General features: G+C 32.6%; 1 protein-coding gene across 6 annotated transcripts in view; it reads right to left on the reverse strand.

Annotated features, from left to right (window-relative positions):
* The window catches only part of LOC139489226 (BAI1-associated protein 3-like), a 248,385-nt gene extending 221,341 nt beyond the window's left edge, over window positions 1–27,044 (reverse strand). The window contains exons 1-2 of one of the 6 annotated variants that reach the window (XM_071275445.1): window positions 26,842–27,005; window positions 2,651–2,825 (exon numbers count right to left, since the gene is read on the reverse strand). In XM_071275445.1, the coding sequence (XP_071131546.1) occupies window positions 2,651–2,817 (167 nt within the window). In that variant the 5' untranslated portion in view covers window positions 2,818–2,825; window positions 26,842–27,005. Of the gene's footprint in view, window positions 1–2,650; window positions 2,826–26,841 lie in introns of all 6 variants that reach the window. The other 5 variants (XM_071275447.1, XM_071275448.1, XM_071275444.1 and 2 more) reach the window with 5 other exon arrangements.

The following is a 27,044-nucleotide window of genomic DNA, read 5'->3' on the forward strand; positions in this document are numbered from 1 at the left end:
TGTGTCTGTCCCAAGTCAGGAGCCTGCAATTCAGTGGTTGTCGTTTGTTGCTGTGTTATGTATTTGTTTTAGTTCCTTTTTTGTACATTAATTATGCCGTTAGATTTTTCGTCTGAATTGTATTAAATGTACATTTGTGATTTCAAAGTCTATAATAGCTACCTATGCGGTATGGGCTTTGCTGTTTGTTGGCCGTATGGTGACCTATAATACAATGTAGCTGTTTATATTTGTGTCTTTTGTGGAGAGTGGTTTCATAGGCAATTATATCACATCTTCTATTTTATTTTTTCTTACTAACTTACAAGATTAACCTTAAATATTAGTCAAATTAGTTGGAATTTACATAACAGTTGAATACCATGCAAAATGGTTATAGGAAGGGGAATAACTCTTATGGGTCTATGAAAATTAGCAGAAAATCAAATCTAATCGAATATTACTACTAAGATAACTTAAAATATGTATATATATTTCAAAAATCGTTTAAAGTATACAAGCTAAATCTTCACTGGAGTTTTGTTAATCATTCCTGGTTATTATCAACCTGCTTGTTAGTCATGTCAATGCTGTACACGTGGTACAGACTTTTCTAATATCATAGTAGTTTATATTTTAAAATGTCATGCAGTTAAATCATACAAACTAAATCTTAAGTTTACAAGAGCGCAATTATTTGTAATGCATGTTCAATAGGGCACCAGTGATGTTCCATTTTTTTCTCGAAGATTACACAAACTAGGGAAAAAACGGGTACAGCAGTTTATGTTACTAGAAATGCCAGTGTTCAACTTGCATAACAACCAAAAAAATATATATGGCCATGCGGCGTATATTGACTTAAAATATAGCTTACAGAAAAAGGCATTTCTTTAATGGTCCGACGTGCAGGAATGAAAGATATTTTCAAGATTTTGTTAAATGTGAATTTCAATTTCTTGATTTTTTAAACCTTATTGGATAAGCTTTTCATAAAAAAAACCCCAAAAAACACAAGTCCAAACCAGTATCATCCAATCAGAAGCTGTAAGGATTCTATTATGAGTACCTTAAAAAACTTGCCGTCAAAATGTAAACAAATAATTGGGCTCCTGTGATCTTTAATACTGAATTGCACTGTTATTGTATTTTTAATAAGTAAGTTCTTATATAAGTTACCATATATACAAATAATCATGAATTCCACTAATATAAGGTCTGAATGAAAGGAATATACGCTAATACTAAACAAGCCAGCTAAGTTGTGAACATAAGAAGAGGGATAACTCAATCCCCAATAAATATAAAAGCAAAAATAAAGTATGTGGAACTTCATATTTCAATAAATTCTTACGAGCTAACATTTTCACTCATAATGTGCTCAGCAATTCTTATCTACTAATTTTGGCAATGCTGTTGCATCTTCTTGATTTAACTTTGAAAATGTGTTTCATTATCACTGAACTAGTATATATTTGTTTAGGGGCCAGTTGAAGGACGCCTCCGGGTGCGGGAATTTCTCGCTACATTGAAAACCTGTTGGTGACCTTCTGCTGTTGTTTTTTTTTCTATGGTCGGGTTGTTGTCTTTTGGCACATTCCCCATTTCCATTCTCAATTTTATTTGATATTTTTACAGTTCTTTTAAATATATATAAATTTACCAAATTATATAATATAATAATCAGTACTGTAATTTTATTCTTTTTTTTTTTCTCAGTTTCTTGAGCTCTAGAGAGAGTTTTCTGTTATATTAACAATTATATAACACATGATATCCATTTATTTCAGCATACATGGAATATGCTGTAATGTACAAGAGTTTAATGGAAACCTCAATACCACTCGTGTCCAATATAGTCCAGTCACAGATTATCTGGTAGTTGATGTTATTGATTCAATTATTTAATAATCTAAAAAGGTTTTGCATTCAACTGTCGCCATATAAACTAGAACATTTGATTTAATCATGTTATCATTTTAATACAACCTGATTTATTAATAGATTTTAATATTTAGCTCTTTTGTGAAATAAATGTAATACACTGAGGCGGTAAACTTATAAAAAAAAACTTTGACAGTATGAACATATGATTTGTAACTGATTTGCAAGAAAGGGGCTTTGAAACGTTTGAGTCGTAGATATAAATTTCTAAATCATACTGCTAATGTTTTTAGTCATTAACAAACATGCACTCGTTGAAATTTTCCAGCGGCCAATGCCAAAAAAATATCTGTTTGATTTGTTTTTTCCAATGATCTACCCAAAGTTGAAATTGTATCCGAACATGATGGACGAAACGTAGAGCGTGTTCTGAATAAAGATACTGGACATTGAGACACCAATTCAATCAATTAATCAATCAGGCAAATCTTACTTAAACATGTACAATTTTCCATTCAAAACGTTCCTTCAACTGTTCAAATTTATAATAACATTGAACGATACCAATTTTCAATGTGCAAGAGATGCGCATTTCGGCAATAATGTCTCTTCAACGTATTTCAATATCCAGAATATAAGATAACCAGCTCATAAACCATAAAAGGACAATATTATAACTGAAGTCTCTAACTAAGATAATTTCTCTCAATCTGAGGGTGTAATATTGATTTTAGATAAAAGTAACGATACTGTACATTATAATAATCATATATCATGAATTGCTTACTTGGGATTCTGAAATTCCCTCCTTGGTGCTTCATATTGCTCCTCAACTAAATTAAAAACTTTTGCTGATGCTGTAGTTGGTGACGATGATTTACTCTTTCGGCGTCGCCTCGGTGACTTCGGTGATTTGACTGTAAGTCTAGAGCCGTTTGCTTCTGGGAGTTCCATTATTTATTCTGAAATACCAATTATATGATATCAGTTTATATAATGCATTTATCTAATGGAAGTAATCTATTTTCCATTTCCCTGACTGATCAAAAATTATGTAACATGTATGTTTTCACCTCTATTTTCTACAATGTTGGTGCTGTCAAATTTGTCACATGCAATTCTTCAATTCTGTTTTCCAATCTTACTTCTCGTCGTCTATCTTAATTAGTTTATACTGTTAATTTAATAAATGATTTTACTTTGAATACTTATGAAGATAAATTTAAATGTCACTATGGAAACTCTAATCAGCGTAAATTAATCTTCTGGGGAGCAAAATGTTACATGCAAAAATAATATACAGGCGCAGAACAAATGTAACTTGATATGCATTCTGAATGTTGTTGTTAAAATACTTTTGACGATTAAACAATTGATAACGTCTTTAACCTTTCTGCTGGTTTGTTTAGACATCAGCATGTTAAGAAAATTCGATCTTGTATACATGTATGGTGGTTCAGAGAAGTTTATAGAAAGATACGACTATGAGGTTTGAACTTTACTTATTGTCGAAGGCCATGCAGTGACTTTTAGATATTAATTTCAGTGTCATATTGGTTTCTTGTGGAGAGTTTTCTCATTGGCAACCGTACCGCATCTTCGTTTTGTAGGAAAGTTCCTAGATGGCAATCGAAATTCAAAACAAAAAGTTGGTGAGCCTTTTTTTCTCCCTGTTTCTAAAGCTGAAACAAATCAGCTTTTCAAAAATTATATTTTCCTACCATGTACAACATTTGTATACATGTATCATACTTTTTTTTTATATATTTTAAATGCACTTTTTTAGTTTATATTGGTCAAATATTATATGATATTATATATATATATGATATTAGCCAAAATCTGACAAGGTGATTACTTAGAACAATTGCAATAAAAATCAATAAGGATACAATCTTATTTATAGATAACAAGAATGTGTCCAAAGTACACGGATGCCCCTCTCGCATTATCATTTTCCATGTTCAATGGACCGTGGAAATGGGTAAAAAATCTAATTTGGCCTTAAAAGTAAAAAGATCAACCAAAAGGGAACATGTGTACTAAGTTTCAAGTTGATTGGACTTCAGCTTCATCAAAAACTATACCTTGACCAAAAACTTTAACCTGAAACTCGCACTTTTAATTTCTATGTTCAGTGAACCATGAAAATGGGGTCAAAAGTTTAATTTTGTTTTAAAATAAGAAAGATCATATCATAAGGAACGTGTGTACAAAGTTTCAAGTTGATTGGACTTCAGCTTCATCAAAAACTACCTTGACCAAAAACTTTAACCTGAAGTGGGTCGAACGGACGGATGGACGGACGGACGAACGGACGGACGGAAGGACGCACAGACCAGAAAACATAATGCCCCTTTACTATCGTAGGTGGGGCATAAAAATTAAGGGGAAAATTTAAAAAGAAATTGCTATAATTCCTCCTTACCATTACCCAACCCCCCTAATAAGAATGAAATAAAAAAAAGAGTTATCTTATTTTGTGAGAGTACTAACATTGTGCATGTTGTCGTCTTGAACCAGCACATGTATTAATGATTGAGCGTATGCTCTAGGAATAAGGGTCAGTGCATAGGACTTTGCAATTAAAGTCAAACTGGCTCTTTTTTTAGAGGAAGGTGGAGGGTGGGGGGGGGGGGTGTATTTGTTTAGTGCTATTATGACATGAATCAATATAATTCAGAAAGTGAAAATCGAAATCAAATTAAAGCAAATTAAAGTGAAGTTTCTCAACACAAGCGCAAATGTTTTTTTTTAAACAGGTGTACTATATATGTAAATTAGAATATATGTTCATAGGAAACTATGTCCCACTCGATTATCAAATTGTCATGTCCAAAAATCATGACTTGGACTCAAATCTAAAATTTGGCATAACGCTTAAAGATTGATTGATTGTTGGTTGCTTAACGTCCAGTGGCAAATATTTCATGCATGTTCATAAGTGTTTTAAGTTTAAAAATGGTGTAACTACAACTTCATAGTGAACTATATTGACAGAGAACAAACGTAATTAAAGACGAACAGACACAAAGGTCAGAATACATAATTTCCATCTAATATCGTAGGCGGGACATACAATTTTATAAAAAATGTATCTATAATTTATTAGGAAAATAAGAAAAATATCTAGGGATTGTTGGCTTTCTATATTTCATGATGAATAGGTGTTGTCAATAGTTTTCTTATCATGTTTGAATTTACGGCAATTGTTTGCTATTATAGCATGTTGGTACAATATAAAGCTTTTAAAATGTTTAATCCGGTTTAATAGCCATCAGTACACAATGCAATACAGCAATAATTCACACCACAGTATGCAATTATAGATCGTTTGATGATAACATGTGTCGACGAATTATAGATCGTTTGATGATAACATGTGTCGACGAATTATTATGCAAAAGGGTTTAGAAAATATAAAAATTTGATAGGGATGATTTAAAGGTGGTATCATTCCAAAGACAAAACATACATAGATCGGGACAAGCATCAGTTAACAATTCAAAGAACAAAACAAATGTCAACTAGAGAGCGTACTGAACTTAACTTTTGTACCAATAATAACACCATCATTTATAACGTTAAATATAGAAGACAGAAACATATACCGAAACAATAATGTGTCCCCAGTACACGGATGCCCCATCCGCACTATCATTTTCTATGTTCAGTGGACCGTGAAAAAAGGATAAAATCTCTAATTTGGCATTCTTCTTCTTCTTCTTTCGTAATTCCCTCCTGTTTAGGAGCACTCGGATGAGACCGATAATGTTAACAGTATCTGTACAAACGAACGGACGGACGGGCGAACGGACACACAGACCAGAAAATATAATGCCCATTAAAGGGGCATAAAATATTTTTACAAAAAATAATAAAAAATAAAGGAAAAGTGTCAGACCACCAATTACTCCCTCCAATTTAGAAGGTCCTCCTATTGCACAAAATAGTGCTTTTGGTGTCATTGTTTACTTAAACTAACCAACATTTGCAGAAATGAAACTTTTAGTGAAAGGGAAATATATTTAGATCATTTTGAGCCAAAATTAACTTTTCTATGAGTTTGCGTTAAAAATTCAGTATTAATGCGCTACATAGTACACTGATTTAAGATTTCCAGAAAACTGGGAGTTATTTTGGTAGTACCTGTGTTTTCAAGATCAGAAATTTTTTACAAGACTTTTAACATTGGTTGAAAATGGGCATGTAGAAAGGTGATACATGTACAATTCAGGATATACCTGGTTTCCTTGAAGTGAAACTTAAGGTAAAATATTTAGAAACAGATAGGGATTTTTAATTGGTTGTCTGACACCAGATGCAAAATTAAAAAACTAAGAATGAACAACACACACAGACCCTGCCATAAACTGGGACTAAAATATTGGGTTCCGGAAGATTAAGTAAAATTAATTTATTTCACGGTATTCATAATGGATGTAAATTTAGTTTAGCAATCCTAATGTACGTTTCATTGTGAATACATAAAATTCGTAGACAATATTGAATACATACTACAGACGGCGGGTTTGTCTGTGATATACGGAAACATTAAACTAAAATACTGCTATTCATTGTCCTGTAGCAAATGTTGAACGTCAACTTACTATACATTGTCGGTAATTATTGACTTAACATAAATGTTCAGACATACGAATTGTATTTCTTAAAACTCTAAAATGACCCTTTAGCGTGCTAATAAATAGTGAAAATCAAAGAACATATTCCCTGAATTATGTTGAAATACACTAGCTTTGTACTGTTTTATACAAGAATCACAAAGGAGATTAGCAAAATTGATTCTCTTCTTAAATAGTATAAAGCAACTTTAGAAATAATAGAAAGTGGAGTGAAAGTCAATGAGACAGCAACCCAACAACAAACAATATAAAAATGGCACCTTATACTTAAGATTCGTTATGTACTTCTTAAACAGTACATGACGAATTGAACTAAATTAAATGCAAAGTTTATAATGAAAAACATGTTTATCAAAAACTGTTTCTTGTATAGAGAATTAGATTTGAAGGATACTTTCTACATTTGAAATCCTTATAAACAATACTACTATCAAAACATTCCACTTTTACCAAATTGTGTATGTCCCAGTTTTATGTGGGGTTACACTGCTCTGGCTTTAGTTTAACTGATTGTAAAATGATTTTTATTGTTCCCTTGGTATCTTGTCACTCTTCACTTCATTATAAAAAAGGAGATATTAAATATATGGATATATTCAAGGGATTACAGCAAAATGTATTGAGCGTGTAGGTAAAGGTAATATCTTGGTTAGCTTGCTTGTTAGCTGTTCATCAAACGTGAAGTCATTATAAGTTAGGTTTACTACTCATCTTTCGGAGTAGTCTAGTCGTACAGACAGGTGGATTTGTAATCAGTCGGACTAGTCTACTCCTAGGGGGTAGTGTACCTACCTAATAATGACTCCACAGTCATCTAGCAAGCAAGCTTACCAAAGATATTACCTTTACCTACGCACATGTATTTTGCTGTAAAGATTTTTCAGCTACAACTTCAATCGGTGATGAATATTGTAAAAGTTGGGTTCAAAGACAGATGTAAAATTAGATATTATAACTACATTTTTGAACCTGTCGTCTGATATTTGTTCTGCCTAACAGAAGTTCCACTGTATTGTTTTTATTGACAATGCCATACTGTCTGTCTGTTTGTTTGTTTTAGAACAAACATTCTATACCGTTTATTTCGTTTTGTACAAATACTGTAATGTTTGTTCCAGTGATACAGAATCCCAAAAGTATACATTGTAATTGGTTCAATCAATCAATCCATTTAGCAAAAGAAATAGCTTTCAAAGTCACTTCCTAAATTTGTGAGCCTTATAAACAACACTACATCAAAAACCTTATTGCAAAATGCCACTTCTATTTCATGATTAATCGAGTAATGATATTCATATCTCTGTTTAAACAACTGGGGGGGGGGGGGGGGGGGGGGGGGGGACGTGTGATACACTTTGTATGACTATAATACATCAATGATAAAAATTCGAAGCGTTTTCGTGTCAATGAGGATGTTCGCTCGACATAATATGACATCTGAAGTACATTCGATTTTAATCTCATATAAAATCGATTGATCCAGTGTTGCACTATCAATAACTACAATATAATTTGTAAACATAATAACATGAACTGCAACACAGCATATTAATTTCTTCGTGATTTTAATTTCTTCGTGATTTAAGAAAACAAGTATCCACCAGATTTCAAAAGAAGTAGATATAATCAATTATAGGTCACTGCATGAACTTCAACAATGAGAAAAAAAACATATACCGTTTTGTTAGTTAATATAAAAGACCCCCATGACAGATTTGTTGGTTGACATGAATTTTCTATGGTCTCTTCCACATTTGATATGAGACTTCAAAATTATTCAACAGTATGATTAGAACTTAAACGATTGAAAAACAAAGAAATAAATCATGAAAATTAAATGCATGTACATATAAATGAGACCGATAAATAAGCAAGATCGAATGCAAAGCACACCAAAAAAATGAAAAAAATTAATAACGAAGGTGTTTCAGAAAGTGAAGTAGTCATGTTGATGTAAACATCCAGGGTAAGTTTTAAAACATAACAGAATTTTAAAGAACTACGACAAATATGTATACTCTAGTACATATAAAAAAAGAGGATGTGGTATGATTATTTTAGTTTTCAAAAGCATGAGGTATAAACGAATATGTAACTATCTCGTCTATACCTCCTTATACATTAATATTAGCAAATTATAAGTAAGTAGGAGTTACGTGCTAATGCTCTGAACCTATTTCATTAAATGTGAAAGCATCTTTTAGTTTTACAAATTGAATCATCACAACAGTAAAGTAGACCTGGAAGATTCATTTCCGTTGCTCTTTCTTAACGACCATATTTATCACCTTTTTCTTAGCAAAACATATTCGTCTTTTCTGTTTTACACTTCTTCACTGAATTATTGTCACATAAAACAAATTATAGAACCTACTTAGATTAGAACTCTACTTTATTTAACTTTTCCGTTCAAATTTACGACTTTCTTAATCGCATTCAAGGTTAAATAAAGTACATAGTCACGTGACACAATTCCTCACATTTTAGAATTATTCATGTTTTGAAATCAGTCTCCTGCTCCTTCGTATAGTGTGCCAACTAAATATTGTAAGAAAATCGTATATGTATATGCTGTCATATGAATTGTATTGAAAACGAATACCATTTTGTTCTTGTATGTCCTGCCTTTAGATCATTGAGACTACAGTTTTTACCAAAATATTATTGTTCATGGCCAACTAATAGAAAGCTGATATTTCTTTTACATGCTAGCTCAAAGAGTCTAACTAAAAAATTGTGTAAATTTCTTAATGCGGCATGAAAGTTAAGATCACATATAATCATTGCATAGCAGTTGTAATTCTGTGCTTATTATGACCGTATTGTATTGTTCTCTGTTTGTTTACTGTCATTATTGTAGTTGTATATTATGTTATTTTGCTATAGCATTATGTTTGATTCGGCAATACAATATATTCATTCATTCAATGAATAACTAAATAAATGTTGAACGACTCACCAGAATAACGTTAACGTTGCCAATTTTTCTACATCAGATGCGCATGTCTCACTTCAGTGATGCTCGAGGATAACATATTTGAACATCAAAAACTTATTAAAACAATGAAAAGCTTATAAACTAAAAAGTACATACATATTTGCCAATTGAAATGAATATTTGAAGAGTGTCTGCATTCACACCAGTAATATTCAATTCAATTCAATTCAATATTTTATTGGAAAGAGCACAATAGAGGCGTGATCCAAATACAGACAATTATAATATTAAAACAACACATAAATGAAATAAAGATTCATGTAACAAGTCATGAGCCAATTCTATGTATACAAATACATTATAAACTGATATTGATACCATAAACTTACATTTCAGTATTATTCTAGATTTTCATATATTTACTTAAAACACACAATATAAGATTTATATATATATATATATATGCATATGCACAAACTACTGTAAAAGATTATTATCTGATGAAACGGTAATAATAGATGTTTTAAAATCGTCAGATTACTGAAATTAAACTGGTTGTAAATAAAGGTTATTTACTCTAATTTCATTACTGGAAAACAAATCTATTGACTTTTCGTTAATAAATTTTACATCTTTTCTGTCAAATTCCAAATAAAATAATAATAATTAAATATAACTTTTACAGCGATTTTCTGGGAGATTCAAAATTCTCTACAGTTCCAAGGAAAATAATTATACTCATTTAGTTCCAAACGGGTGGACTAGAAGTAAGGCAGTAACATTTTTCAAAACCATATAAAGTGAAATTGTAAAAGCTTATTGCAAATCTCTTAAATTGCACACATTTTATATTTTGGCAAATACATTTTACAATTAAAATTGAGAATGGAAATGGGTAATGTGTCAAAGAGAAAACAACCCGACCAAATAAAAAACAACAGCAGAGGGTCACCAACAGGTCTTCAATGTAGCGAGAAATTCCCGCACCCGGAGGCGTCAATCAGCTGGCCCCTAAACAAATATATATACTAGTCCAGTGATAATGAACGCCATACTAATTTCCAAATTGTATATACACAAGAAACTTAAATTAAAATAATACAAGACTAACAAAGGCCAGAGGCTCCTGACTTGGGACAGGCGCAAAAATGCGGCGGGGTTAAACATGTATATATTATTAATTTCAATGTTTTGCCTGTACGTGTATAAGCATGCACGCCAATTATATCGAATAAAACGGTAACTTCATTTTTTATTTGTCTATTCTTTCATTTAAATACTTAATTTAAAAAAGGGATATGAAATTTATGATCAAGTGTGTCGGTTGTCTCCTTATGGTCAAAATAATTTTCACATTGTACCCGAAATTGTAGCACAACAAAACTTGATTTTTAACTATAATTATATATTAACAAGAATTCAGCGTTTTATTCTATGACCCAGAACATTTGAGAAGATGAACTTGATTAAAATCACATTATATATTACTAGATTAAAAATGTCCAAACATTGGTTTTTCTTTATCGAACAATAATTATATTGCGTACGTACATGTACCTAAAGCAATATAAGAGGCTCCAACGTGCAGACCGGATATACAAATCTTTCTTATAATACAGGTTCGTGAAGTATTTTTTTCGGTCACATGTCTAAACACTGTTTTTTTTTATGTAGCTCAATCAATTTATGATATGATTTATTCTGGGCATACATTAGTAGAAGAATCAATTGTTACGTTGTTTATGATTAATCTTTGACGAAACAGCTGTACATGTAAACTTATATATATTCTTTAATAACTAGTATACTAGTTAGCTTTACATTGAACTTGTAAAAATAGTACTTATTTCTAATAATTTAAAAGGCTTATTCTCATTTCGCCTTAGCTGTCAAAATTATTATATAAAATTAATCCCAGTTTGCCTTAGTATAAATTTTCAGGTACACAAGAATTAACTAAGGCGAAATGGGAGCTTCTATATAAACAATGTAATTAAGTTATGTTTTGTTTTTATTGCAATTAGTTGATATTTGTTATCTGATGTCAAATTCTACCATGAAATACTATTTAAAAGAAGATATTTTTTTTTATTTTTTGTGTCCCACTTTTTAAATATTTTTTTTTTATAGTTGCTCTTCTTTTTCTGAAATTGTATTTTGTTTTTACTCATGTGTTATATTTTGTAAATAAAGTCTTTTTAGAGATGATAAATTGGCTATGGATATTTCATATTTTAATAAATAAATAAAGACAAATATCAAACTATCATAACAAATATTTTATTTCTGTATCAGCACTGAATTCAAAGCACAAGTTATAAATAATACCATGAGAATAAGCACTAAAACCTAAGAATTATTTCAAAATTGCTATGGAGTGGAACAAACAACCTTTGAGTTCTGCGTTTGGAAAGACACGAGATACTGCATTTATTGATGTACATTCAAAGTCGAGGCTAACACTGTCTGGCTGTATGTTGGTTGGTGATGTTTTTCAGGAGATTGAAGAATCTTATAAGTGTAAGCATCTCGCTGTCGCAGTCTCCAGGGTCTGGGCATCCTTACTTTCGAATGTAGGCAGTTTTGGGGCAGTCTCAAGGGTCTGGGCATCCCATGGTGCATCTCTGAGTTTTGTTATTTATTCATCATAAATTGATGGTATAGGTACCGTGTAGTTTCTGATCTGCATCTAGATCTAATTGATTCTAATATCTTTCTACTATTGACTGAATCAGATGCATGGTCTGGTAGGTGATTGTGTGGTTGGCCAATCTTTGAAGGTAATTCATTTCTTGTGCATATTGTAGCCCTTCAATTTCTGTCTATGGACTTCCAAGAGATCCAAGTATCTCTTTTGTTGTTCTGGTGGTGTGTGTAGCCATTGCATATCAGATGGTTTGATGGGAATACATTTTTTTTAACTTTTTGTGTTGCACGATGGGAAGGATAATGAATTATTAAGAATTTTCTAATTGCATAAAATTCATACAACTGAAACTTTTATGAAATGAAGGGAAAAAAAACAACTTTCCTACTGACTAATGTTTTATTGTAGAATTTGTTTTGATTTCACAATTTTTTAAATCTTAAAAGTGTATTTTTATAAATAAATATTAAATGGTAATCCAAGAGAGAAAAAATCCCTAATTACATGTTGTTTATATTGTTATAAAAACACAGAGGTTTAACTTGTTTATTTAATTTTTTCATCTAATTCACATTTCGCCTTAGTACAATTCCCATATCGCCTTAGTATTTTTTTTACCTTTTTTACCTGGAATTCACAACTAAGGCGGAATGGGAACACACCATTTAAAATTGGTACGGTTGTCACTTAATTATATATTTATCTTGTATAAACTAGATAAAGCAAAACATATTTAGATCTATAACATGCTTGCATTTTGATTGCTGAAATTAAGATATGAAATTGATACTTATGACTTAATAATACTTTCTGTCAGACAACCCGATTAATGCGTTTAATTCATATAAATTAAATTGCATTAATTGTTATGCTAAAACCATGAAATTCAAGTTCAATCAAGTTTTATGTATGGTTTTCTATGCATTGTTTTCAAGTTGTCATGGAAATTGCGTTCAGTCAAACATGTTGAATTTTATTCAGAAATAAAACAAAATTTTGGAATGCCTAGTGAATATTGTCTGCCAATCAAATTTACGTTATCTTGTATGTACTGTTATTATGGCTAAAAAAAAACCGTTTTTGTGCTTAGAAATCAATTGGTTTCAAGCTCGTTATCATAAAACGATTTTGTTATTTCCCTCAACCATCAGCATATTTTCAGACAGAATGACATGGGTATAATTCACGTGTCTAGCTTTTGATTTTCTTTTTTTGTATTTGTGAATCTTTCAATTTAAATACCCCTTTCATGACTAAAAACTCATTTGGAATTTCCCAGACGCGTGTTGTTTGAATACTGATTTAGAAGTGGTCATTAAAAGTGATTCGTTTTCTAGAATAGAGAAACCGTAAGGGAATGACAAATCTGTAATCAGTCTATCAATTACATTTTACCAAAGCAATCAAAGATCGTTGAAATGGTTAAAGATAAGAAGAAAACGAGTCATGTTAGCTACATAAACAATATGATTTACTAATACTTGAATGTATAAGTAGTTTGTTGTTTATCGTATAATGATCTAAATGTAAAAACTTTTTTAGTGTATCAATTTCATTTGAATTTTGCAGGATAGTTCTTTTTGTTGGCAGTCATGCCACGTCTCCTTATTTTTATCGAAATTTTGTTGAATTTATAACTCTCGTGCTTTATATGCACCGGTATCACTGCACAGACTTCAACCTTTCTTGCTCAAAAATTCAGGTACATTGAAGCACGCAAAAAGTGAAGACACGTCCGAATTCTTCAGACTTCTAATAACTAACGAAAACTGGTATCACATGATAATGTGAGGATTTATTGTGAGGCCTTTAACAAGGAGCCTGAGCAAAATCCATACAGCATATATAGTGTTATAAAAAGTATCGAAATGGCAAATGAAAAACATTACAAACGAGAAAAACTAAAGGCATTTAACCTTTAAACAAATTGCAATGAAAAAAAAAACAAATATGACATACAGCAACAAACAACAATTATTTTCAAACTGAAGAAAACAGCAATTTTAGAAAATGGCCGTGGCCATCTTGATTTTTTTTTTTTTTTTAATGGCCAGCAGTTATTTCTTCAAAAGTATATAATAATGATGCTTTGTGGTAATTTTCATGCTTGTATCACCATTTGCACAATTCCCTCGATTTTGCTTGCTAATATCTTCCACTAAATAATGTGGCGAGGCAAAACATGTTTGAGGACACCCAAGCCTCAACGTAGTCTGGAACAGTTGGATAACAGCAGAGCATAAAAATCAACTATAAAAATTGTGTCAAAGGGAATTTACTCATCAGGTCTATTCAAGGCAAAAATCAACTAAAGCAATAAATTTAAAGACACGAAGTATTGGTCTGAGAGTACTCACAGTTACTGAAAGCTAGTTCAAAGTCAATAACAAATACTACAAAAACCATGTAGCTACTACTAAAATTGCATCAGCAAACTTCCAAGATTATATTGATTTAGAATAAAGAAGTCATTAACAGGACAGGTGGATAGTAATGATATGTCATCCAAATGTAAAACTTTAGTTAGTAAATTAATGCATGATTATGTACAGCGTTTTACCTAATGACAAATTTTATCCTTTAAACTCTTAATTCGATTCTTTGTATAACGGTTTGTCTTTTAGTAACTACGTCATAGTAATATCATGAACATGACGTATATCTTGTTATCAGATACTTTGTAATTTGATTAAGGAATGACTGTAATATTTTTTCTGTCTATGAAGAAATAACATACAAAATGTGGTGCACACTGAATAAGGCGCGTAGCGGGTTATTTAACAGTGTGAACCACATTTTTTTTTATGTTATTTCGAATAGACAGAAAAAATATTACAGTCATTTCTTATAATTTAATTCTAAATTCAATTTTAAACCGTAGAAAACCATGAAAAACGTTGATGACGTCACGGTCACATGACTAAATTATGTCTATGGGCTCATAACAAAATAACGTCAGCCAATCAGAAGACGCGTTACATCCAAAATTAAATTATATATGATTGTGACAACAACATTCAAATCATTATGAGCACAAATTAAGGAGGCTTAACCAGAAATATGCGTCTAGACATTATACGTCAACAACCTACCACTGGATGGAATTCTGCTGAAACAGTCTATGTGACGTTATATTGCAACCCAATTTTCAGGCATCAATATTCTAATCCTATAATTCTGGAATGTTTTTATGCCCCACCTACGATAGTAGAGGGGCATTATGTTTTCTGGTCTGTGCGTCCGTTCGTCCGTCCGTCCGTCCGTTCGTCCGTCCGTCTGTTTGTCTGTCTGTCTGTCTGTCTGTCTGTCTGTCCGTTCGTCCGTCTGTCCCACTCCAGGTTAAAGTTTTTGGTCAAGGTAGTTTTTGATGAAGTTGAAGTCCAATCGACTTCAAACTTAGTACACATGTTCCCTATGATATTATCTTTCTAATTCTAATGCCAAATTAGAGTTTTTACCCCAATTTCACGGTCCACTGAACATGGAAAATGATAGTGCGAGTGGGGCATTCGTGTACTGAGGACACATTCTTGTTCCTTTGTGTGTTTGTTTTTGTTTTAGGGCATTTCAAATAATTGTTAACGCCTACTGAATGTATAAAAATAAGATTTAATATGAGACAACTCTCCTTTGAAGTCCAGGTCACATTATGTGAAAAGTGACAAATCATAGGTCAAATTACGGTCTTCAACACAGAGGCTTGACTCACACCGAACAGCAAGCTATTATATTATAATATAAAGGGCCCGAAAATTCCTAGAGAGTGTTAAACAATTCAAACAGGAAAACCAACGGCCTAATCTATATAAAATACGAGAAACGAAAAACACCTAAGAACCACATCATTAAACGATAACCACTGAAGAACAGGTTTCTGACTAAGTAGAGGTGCAAGCTAATACAGCGGGTTAAAACGTTTAAACAGGTGCCAACATCACCCTAACCTTAACCCTCTTGCTGCCGGAGGGACACATATGTCCAAACCGGCAGTGCCGGAGGGACACATATGTCCATGGATAAATTTATGCAAGCTTCTTATCAATGCTGTATCTCTTTCAATTAAAATACGGAAGAATAAACAGGGTTATGTTTTTCTCCAATTGGTCCCAAATGTAGTGGTCATTTTGTCGTGACGTCATATATCGAATGACGTCGTTGTTTGGCATGTTACGTCACAGACGTTGAGCTGTCGTATTTTCCGGCATATGAAATGCAACCTTGAAAAACGGTCGGCAGCAAGAGGGTTAAACAGTGGTGTACCATTACACCATTGAAAGACGCTAATACAGCGGGTTAAAACGTTTAAACAGGTGCCAACATCACCCTAACCTTAAACAGTGGTGTACCATTACACCATTGAAAGACGCTAATACAGCGGGTTAAAACGTTTAAACAGGTGCCAACATCACCCTAACCTTAAACAGTGGTGTACCATTACACCATTGAAAGACGCTAATACAGCGGGTTAAATCGTTTAAACAGGTGCCAACATCACCCTAACCTTAAACAGTGGTGTACCATTACACCATTGAAAGACGCTAATACAGCGGGTTAAAACGTTTAAACAGGTGCCAACATCACCCTAACCTTAAACAGTGGTGTACCATTACACCATTGAAAGACGCTAATACAGCGGGTTAAAACGTTTAAACAGGTGCCAACATCACCCTAACCTTAAACAGTGGTGTACCATTACACCATTGAAAGACGCTAATACAGCGGGTTAAAACGTTTAAACAGGTGCCAACATCACCATAACCTTAAACAGTGGTGTACCATTACACCATTGAAAGACGCTAATACAGCGGGTTAAAACGTTTTAACAGGTGCCAACATCACCCTAACCTTAAACAGTTGTGTACCATTACACCATTGAAAGACACACAATACATATAGTCTGTTATTTTTGTTGTTGCTAAATTAATGTGTTACGATGAGCTGGTTGTTATGTACAATCATAACCAACTTAAAATTCGATTGATTGGTTGATCAATATTAATGTTTAACGCCACTATCAGTACTATTAGCGACACTGGAATAGTGCGGGATTTCAATCAAAGCCTCATTGATACAGAAATTGAACTACTTCTACATGTACCATTCGGTCACCGAGGACCCCTTCAAATTCGGCTGATTTTGTTGTATACCAGTTGATTCAATAAAAAAAAATGATTGAGGAACGAGTACCTTACAGAAAAAAAACTGGTTTGAAATCAGTTGCTTCGGAAAATTAATCAGTTCCAGCTTCATATGTTTTACCTGTCGTCCTGTTATGCAAGTACAAATCCAATGATAAGTCGCGCAATCAGAGGCTCTGTCTGGTTTGTAAATAAAATATTAGTGAACAATTATGTTTTGGGGTTTTGCTATTATTATATGTCGTACGTATAGACCAATCATGTAACGCGTTTCTGTTTCACTTGTATATTAGTCGCATCTTTACTCAAGGTGGAGTAGAGTTAGCTGGTGGAGATTTATTTCCCCGAGGGTATCACCAACCCAGCAGTCGGCACTTTTCGTGCTGACATGAATTATCATTGATATGGTTAGATTGATAAATTAACTGTTTACAAAATTTAGAATTTTTGAAAAACCAAGGCTTTTCTACCTCGGGCATAGATTACCTTACCTGCATTTGGCATAACGTTTAGAAATTTTGGTCCTTAATGCTCTTCAACTTCGTAATTTATTTGGCCTTTTTAACTTTTTTGGATTCGAGCGTCAATGATGAGTCTTTTGTAGACGAAACGCGCGTCTGGCGAATATACAAAATTTAGTTCTTGTATCTATGATGAGTTTATTTACGATATGCTGGAAGCATTGTTGAACTTCTATAACTAAAGATCGACGAATTGGCATGATTCTTTTTATAAAAGACAAATAGAAATACTCAATTTTCCAAATTAGATCATTATCATTACTATTTGGAATAATCATATACAGTGGAGATCACTTCTAACCTCTCATTAGAACTGTCAGGAGAATTGTCATAGAACTGTTCTAACCTGTCCTAGAACAGTTCTACCTAACGATGGCAAACTTATTTTGAAACAGCTACATGTATCTACACAGTTAAGTTGGTCTCCCAAACATCAAAAGAGCCTGATTCTTTGATTCTTGTATCTGCAGTTAATCTTTAAATTATACTAATGAATTCAAGAAGAAGAAATTATGATGCATCTATACCAGATCGATATTTATTACAAAATAATTTGTAAATGTGACATTTATTTAGGCATTTCAGCTTTCTAAGAAAAGTTTAGTATAATTTAATGGTAATCTAATATACGCCGATAATCAAACCCCAGGGGTCATTTTGAAAGGTCATAATTTGAAACGATCAGATTCTTATTGTTCAATATGTCGTGGGCTGGTGGATTTCCAGATACCAGTTGAGGAAACAACAAAATGTTAAAATATAATTAATTTAAAAAAGTTTTTAGCGATGGTGACGAGAGAAAGGACAAATTGTAAAATGTCAGCCAGGACCCGTGGCGAACATTGAGCGTGCATGGCGAACATTGAGGTAAATGAAATGTACAAATGGTAATAATTTCACATTGAAACTCGAGGCATGACGGCTGATAAGACAACTGTATAATCATATAATCAAAGATCACATGATATGGATGTAAACACTAAAAACACACCTTCTTTCACCAGGTGATACAACCTTACATTCAATAATAATCCAGTTCCTGTCAGTACTACATAATATGTGCAAGACGGTTGCATGTAAAGTTGAAGAAATAAAACAGTGATAAGCTTTACCAAATACACTGCGCTTATTTTTATTATGTAAAGAGATTCACAAAATACTGATAACTTGTCTGTTGTTATTTATGTATTATTGTCATTTTGTTTGTTTTCTTTTGTTTCATATTCTGACACCGTTTTGTATGTTTTATTTATTTTTAGTTCCTTGTGTGTAATTCGGAGTTTAGTATGACGTCCATTATCACTGAACAAGTATACATATTTGTTTAGGTGCCAGCTGAAGGACGCGCCCGGGTGCGGTAGTTTCTCGCTGCATTGAAGACCCATTGGTACCGTGCATAGGCGGATCCAGGGGGGCCCTGGGGGGGGGGGGCGCCCCCCCTTTTTGAAAAATTTGTTTGATTATATAAGGAATCATTGAAGCATGACTGGAGCGGTCCCCCCTTAGGTCAGTCAGCGCCCCCCCCCCCCCTTTAGGAAAAGTTCTGGATCCGCCACTGCGGCGTGGCCTTCTGCTGTTGTCTGCTCTAAGGTCGGGCTGTTGTCTCTTTGACATATTCCCCATTTCCATACTCAATTTTACTGAAAACACTCTTCTTTCACCAGGTGGTACAAGCTTACATTCAATAAGAATCCAGTTCGTGTCAGTGCTAAGTGTGCAAGACTGTAGCATGCATATAGTTGTGGAAATAACACAGTGATAAGTTTAACCAAATACACTGTGCTTATTTTTATTGTATAAATAGATTTACAAAATACTGATAACTTTTGTACACAAAAAAAATTGTACACATCAGAATTTGTACATCCTTACAATTTGTACACAATATTAAGTCGAATAACAAATAATCCAGCGAACTCTGTCTGCTATGTATCGTTACCCGTTAATGGAGTGATCGTATCGAGTGTCATATTACGCCGACTGGATTATTTGAGTTTTAGAAATGTTTATTTTTTATACCCGGTGAATCCTACACATTTTTACAGAAATGGCAGAGACGTTTTATAATGGATTTCTCCTGAATTATGAGTAACTAGTTTTGAAATAAGAATCATATTGCTATTAAAGCTTCCGGTATCTATAATGAATCTGACACTGACATATATGCGCTTTTATTTAATAGTCAGAATGCAATTTACATTAAATGAAATTGACATGTTTAAATTACCCATAATTCATATCGATTGTCGCCAAAATGGTATCAAACGTATAGAATACTGTTGATGTATGCATATTAAAATTATCATATTGATTGCATTGTTTCGACTAATGTATGGTAAACAAGCACCTAGCATGCAAAAACAGCCATGTTTTGCTAAGGACAAATCTTAAATCTATAAAAGCCATCAACATTAATTTACTTTAGGACTCGACTTACTGTAATGGCTACGTCGATATATAACGACATTACAGACAATGGAATGTGTCAAGTCACAACTCAGACAAAGGCTAATTCTCTTTGATATATATATATATTTTTAAATCTGTATAAAACGAAATATCTTACAAAATATACATTTATTTGCATTTGTGTAAGGGCATAATGATGCTATTCATGGCTAACTATGATATTCTACATATTATCATATTTATACAAAGTAAACGTCTGCCTGTTACAACGTAGACTATTATTGCAGAAAAAATTTATGCATATTATCATATTAGTTGCATTGTTTTGAGGAATGAATGTATGGTGAATAAGCAAACACAGAAAATCAAACGGAAAAAGTAGGGTTATATGAATTTATACTGTTTTCACAAATCTTAAAGCTTATATTTCTTTTAAAGTCTAAATCGTCAACAATTTTTCATAAATTTTTGATACATGATTTTCAGAATATTTCGCCATTATAGCTAAAGGGATATAGGTCAACATTTATATTCTATGATAGAAAAGTGCATGATCATTGATGTGGCTTACATCACGAAAGACCTTAGTATTAAAACAATTTTCAAACTGCAACAGCATTTAAGAAACGAAACTTTGATCTGTTTTAGAACTGAAAATTTGATTTAACAATTCTTTATAAACTGAATTTGATTTGTCTTCGTGTCAAACACATTACGTAAAAAATTTTGATCAACACTTTCACTCTTTTGCTTTTTTAAATTTTGATTAAGAGTCCGATACAGAAATCAGGCCTTTCAAAGTTTCCAATGCTTATCATTCGCTTCTGACTTTAATATGATACATAACCTACATGTACAAGGTCATATTTCAAAATACTGGTCGATTATACGCTTTTAGCAGTTTATAGAATTTTATCAGAATTTAATTAAAATAACATCATTGCAAACATTAAATAATCTTTGCCATCAGGAATAACTGTCTGATATTTGGACAGTGAAATTGAAAGCTTTCAAATGAAAATAGTAAAGTATATTAAATTAATGTATTAAAGAGCATTGCATATTGTAGTTTAGGAATCTGATGTACAGTAGTTGTCGTTTGTTTTTGTAATTTATACGTGTTTCTCGTTTTTTTATATAGATTATACCGTTGGTTTTCCCGTTTGAATGGTTTTACATTTAATTTAGTAATATTGGGCCCTTTAAAGTTTGTTGTTCGGTGTGAGCCAAGGCTCCGTGTTGAAGGCTGTACCTTGACTTATAATGGTTTACTTTTATTAATTGTTATTTGGACGGAAAGTTGTCTCATTGGCAATCATACCACATCTTCCTATATCTATCTACATGTATATATCATTAATTTGAAAGCCGTTTTGGTAGTCTGTTATGCAGTAGTGTGCTGAACAGACGGGGTTATAATTTGTTTAAACATTTGGTCAAAATAAATGCGTGCTTTAAGTTTTCCTGGTACATTTGTATTAGCTGTTTCTCAGCCAAACACTTAATTTATGGTTCATGATTTATGACAAATATGGTTGCTCAGAGTCGGAATATTTTTTCAAGGCAAGTTTACTCAATATGACTCTTTCGTTGGGAGTTAAAACATTTTATGACTATTATCTAAAAAAAAAAAGAAGATGTGGTATAATATGCATATGATGCCAATGAGACAACTCTCCACAAGAGACCAAATGACACACAAATTAACAACTATATATAGTTCACCGTACTGTATTCAACAATGAACTAAGCTTATACCGGATAGTCAGCTATAAAAAGCCCCGAAATGACATATGTAAAACAATTCAAACAAGGAAAATAATAGCCTAATTTATGTACAAAATAGGAACGAAAAACAAATATACAACACATAAACAAACGACAACCACTGCATTGCAGGCTCCTGACTTGAAACAGGCACATACATACAGAATGTAAAACATGTAAGCAGGTATCCCAACCCTCCCCTAACACCAGCATGTCTGTCTAGAATAAATATGATTGAATGCATTCTGTTAAGAATAATCAGTTTTGGAAGCAATGCCAGCGTTAATTGCGGATTTGAGAGTGTCAAATAAAAATGAAAATAATCAAGTAATATATATGTGACCGTCAAACCCAAGTGATGTCGATAATATCAATACTGTTTAAAAAAAATAATAGTAAACAAAAATAAAAACCTTTGAAATCTACCAGAAATGTCCAGTGCAAAGCACTATTGTTGCTAATTTCCCCTATTGTTTACCACGGACTTGATGTTTATATAACATCATTCATTCAACTTTAAAGATACATGTCATATCACATGAACAGAATATGCCAAAAACCTCACCACTTGTGTAGTATTTGCCACTGAACGTCAAGTAACACCTCAGCTATTGCTATCCCCAATACAATGTACAATATAGAATCATATTGGAGTTTTAATATATACATGTATCATTCGCTAAAACTTCTTATTGTGAATGGACAGAAACCTTTGCACAAGGGTCTGGATGGGGATCCTCCGATTCTGTATCCCTTTTTAAAACCATTTCTCTATTCTTTATACCATTATTCTTTAATCCTTATATTGTAAACCCTTTTATTCTCTCTTATTATTGTGGGGGTCTTTTAATGTCTCTCTTCTTATTGTGGGGGTCTTTTAATGTCTCTCTTCTTATTGTGGGGGTCTTTTAATGTCTCTCTTCTTATTGTGGGGGTCTTTTAATGTCTCTCTTCTTATTTGTTTTACCCTTTTTTCTGTACTTTGTGTTCATTATTCTCTATTCTGTAAACCCATTAATCCTTTTATATTTATGTGTTTAACCGTGATAGATAGATAGAGGTTTAACCTTTGACCTATATAATCAGCAGTGTCGGCAAATCATTTGCACTATTCACCCTTATATGGATTAAAAGTTTATAAAAAATCATGGAAAAGTTGAAAGACACATTATTTTAACAAACATTGACATGAAGGATTATTTGGAAAATAAATCTAGTTCTTGTCATTTTAATTACCAATACAATCGTAAAATAACATTATAACAGCAGTTCAAACATGTTGTTTTTTTACATGAACATGTTGCCGCACTATTCTTATTTTAAACAAATTGAATAACTATTAGTACTAGTAAGTTATACAAAAAAATGCTGTCGCTGTATTTTTATTTTCAACAATAATTATTAGTATTTTTAAAAATGAAAACGCGGCCGCTCTTTTCTTGTTTTTCATGTAGAAAAATAAAAATGGAAAGATAATATGTACATGTATAGTTAGTGTAAAATTGCTAGGATTTTAGCCTGAGCTTATTGAATAATGGAAAATGATTTGAAATACAAATAAATTAAACTGACAAATCTTAATCACTAAAAAATGCGGGTATCTTAAATCCTTACACATTTCATGTGGCCATGAATCTCATTAATTAGTTTTTGTTTTTACCAGCAACCATTAGGGAACCATGAGATGGAATTTAATCTGAAACCAATAAATTGTCACGCATGCGTCAGATCATATATAATCAATATCGATATATTAACATTCAGAACGTCCACATTTCACCTATTTAGCAAATTATATATAAAAAAAGGAATCAAGTTCAGCCCTTCATTGTGGCTGTAGTGTTGTTCGTCTTTAAACACGTAGACTGGTGAATTTAAATACTAATTTGTCAGTATGTATGTTCCAGACCATACGAGTATTTGGACCGTACGCGTACGGTCCGGACCGTATACGTATACTCGTACGGTCCGACCATACGCGTACGGTCGGACCGTATGGGTATACGCGTACGGTCCAGCTGACCATACATGTTTTGGGATCATATGGGTTAAATGTTAAGAAACATTTATCAAAATCTTTACTTTTAGTTATACACATTGTTATTATTACAATTAGATGGATAAAGTGAATAAGCGAACAATTAAAATTAAATATTAAATTTTGTTTAATTTTATATCCGTGAATCCTATTTTGTTACTCTGGCCCAAGATGACACTTGCTTCCACAAGGAACGTCATATATTTTTAACATTAACATGTTTTGTTTATGCAGTTTCCTTATGCATTTTTTGTAAAGTTCCTAAATATTCTAAAACAATTGTCCTCCCACATTATGTTTACTTCCGATAACTTCAATTTCAATGAGCATACTGGGCTGTAATAAATGAATTACTGACATGCTAAGTACAGGAGATTAACAGATTAAATAAGCCTGATTTTTTACAAATAGTTAAAATATTAAGTTTTTATTTCAATAACTATTCAACTTTTTATGTTAATTTGAGATATAAGTTATATACATTTGTATCTAATAAACTTGACCAAATTCTTAATATTATAGTCAGACCGTACGCGTACGGTCCGACCGTATGCGTATATTGAAAAAGTACGCATACGGTCCAGACCGTACGCGTACGGTCCAAATACTCATACGGTCTGGAACATGTACAATGCTAATACTAATTTGTCAGTATGTACAATGCATCATCAATGTATTGATACTCAGACCTAAATTTCAATATTCGCAACCTCGTTTTGGACCTTTCCATCACTGCCTTCAATTCATAATGCCAAAGTGATTATTTGTATTATCAAGGGACTGGTTCGTCCTGAAACCAGACAATCATTAAATATAAATCTGTCACGCAGGGACAAACCAATTGTCTCAAACAAGAGTTGAACATCGTGTGGCATGGTGATTATTACTATTGGAATTAAATTGCGTTCATTTGCATAATATTGCCATTTTGTTAATGTCGATTTTTCAAAAGACAGATTACAGACAACTTGCATTGCATGTTGAAGACAATCAACAAATTCTCCTTCTTGATAATTTATTTTGAATATATTCAACAATTCTCAAGTTTTGGATTTCTAAATGTTACATTAAGATACTTATATACTAGTATAGCTACCAGGGCATTCGAACTCGAAAGGAATCGATCGCCTAGTGGCGTAAATAACTCATTTACTGTGATCCCAATCCTGTCGCTCTTATGTTGTGAGTAAGGACACCGTTCGTGTCCAAGAGTATTCGACTCCAGTCATCTTAATTTACAAGGTGTGCCAGTTTTCTAGCAGATTTGCTCTCACAATCAACATAATATGGTCGCAATGATAGTACATAATGTAGACAAGGTCACTGAGAACTATGTTAAACACCACAAAAAAAAAAAATTATTAAAAAAAGAAAGAAACCATTGCAAAAAGTAAAAATACAGTTAGACATACATGTATGCAGTGAACTCTTTGCAGAAAATTAAGGACTATGCAACACGAATATGCACTACTTATACATCGTTGAAATATCAAACTTAAGGTTACTTTGTTTCAAGGGCATAATTTAAAACTATAATAATTACAAAATTCGTAACTGTTTATGGATTCCGAAAGTGACTGCAAAATACGAAGAAGCAAGATTCACATATCTTTGTCAATGCTATTCAGACGATAATTGGCAATCAGATACTACAAAAAAAACAGGATTCCAACAAATCAAGCTTCATAATTTCTTTCCTTTAATTTCCTGAAGCATTTTGTCACTTTCGTCGAAGGAATCAATTCTTTCTTGCGAGCAACAGAACTTTTCAGAGATTGTGTCTAACGTATTAAGTATTGAAGTGCTTTTCCTCTGACAAACTCATTAGTAAAGATGTTAATTGCACTTGTTGAAACTGGTGACATCTGGGATAGTTTAGGCGCCGATCGCAATTTCCATCAATATTTTCTTGTAAAATCCGTATTTATATTATTATACATTTATCATTAATCTATAAACCTTGAATAATGTCTGTCTCACTATGTAACACACTTAAAATAAAATTGATCACCAAAATTCATACTAAATAGGAATTCCGGAGCTGTAGTTAGGAGAGGTGAAAATAATTGGGGTTTTCAGTCGAGTTCGCCTAAATTGTTGCCAAATTTTTATATGTGGTTAACAGTGAGGTGATTGACGACTACTTAATGTCCAGTGGCAAATAGTACAATCCTGAAGGGAATATTCTTTTTATACATTTAAAGAAGAATGACACATTGATCCTTCCTTTTTTAACATGTTAGCTCACCAGAAGCAATGGCACATTTTAGTGACTCCGAGTTGACCCGCCCTTGACCTTACTTCTAAGCGACCTTCACGCAGTTAATAAATTGCAAAAACAAAAATTCTGAAGTTTTCATCTTGACCTGGTCGTAGTTTGAACCATAGATAAGTTAATGTGTCCGCTACAGAGATGGCATACAATCCGTAGCTAGATTTATTATATTGTTCCATTAAGCAAAATACAGTAATGAATGTAAAAAAGGCAGCCGACAGGTAATCTATGAATATAGGGTTTCTATGACATTGCATGTATATTATCTAAGTATAAAGGGTCTAATATCTAACCTTCAATCACCCTCCCCCAACCCCACCCCCACCACCACCACTCGCCCATGCCTCGTTTAAAAAGCCAGCTTCGCTGAAGGTGATAATGGCATATATTTATCACATTATTTGGACGCCATTAGGCTCATTGACTTTGATGAAGACAAAAAATTAATACAATAGTTTTCAGGAAATATAATAGCAAAACGTTTGCGATGAGTAAACCTATGCGAAGGCTGCTCACTTGCAATTAAAATGCACATGACTGTGCAGCATTGCATATGAAGTTTACTACAATTGTAAAAGACTATTATACCTTTTCTTACTTACATTTTTCGTTTTTATCCATGCAATAATAGAGTCACCAGGTTCTTGTCTACAATTACACACTACTATGATCACCGCTTTGACAGTCCGCAATCCGGTAAATTACAAATCTCTTCTTATTTTGAATACAAACATAGCCCGTAGATGTGTATTGATTTTGAGTAGAGAAAGCTGTCGATGTTAGTTTCATCAACCGTAAAACAGTT

This window comes from Mytilus edulis, chromosome 9 (assembly GCF_963676685.1).
Source record: "Mytilus edulis chromosome 9, xbMytEdul2.2, whole genome shotgun sequence".
Taxonomy (NCBI): domain Eukaryota; kingdom Metazoa; phylum Mollusca; class Bivalvia; order Mytilida; family Mytilidae; genus Mytilus; species Mytilus edulis.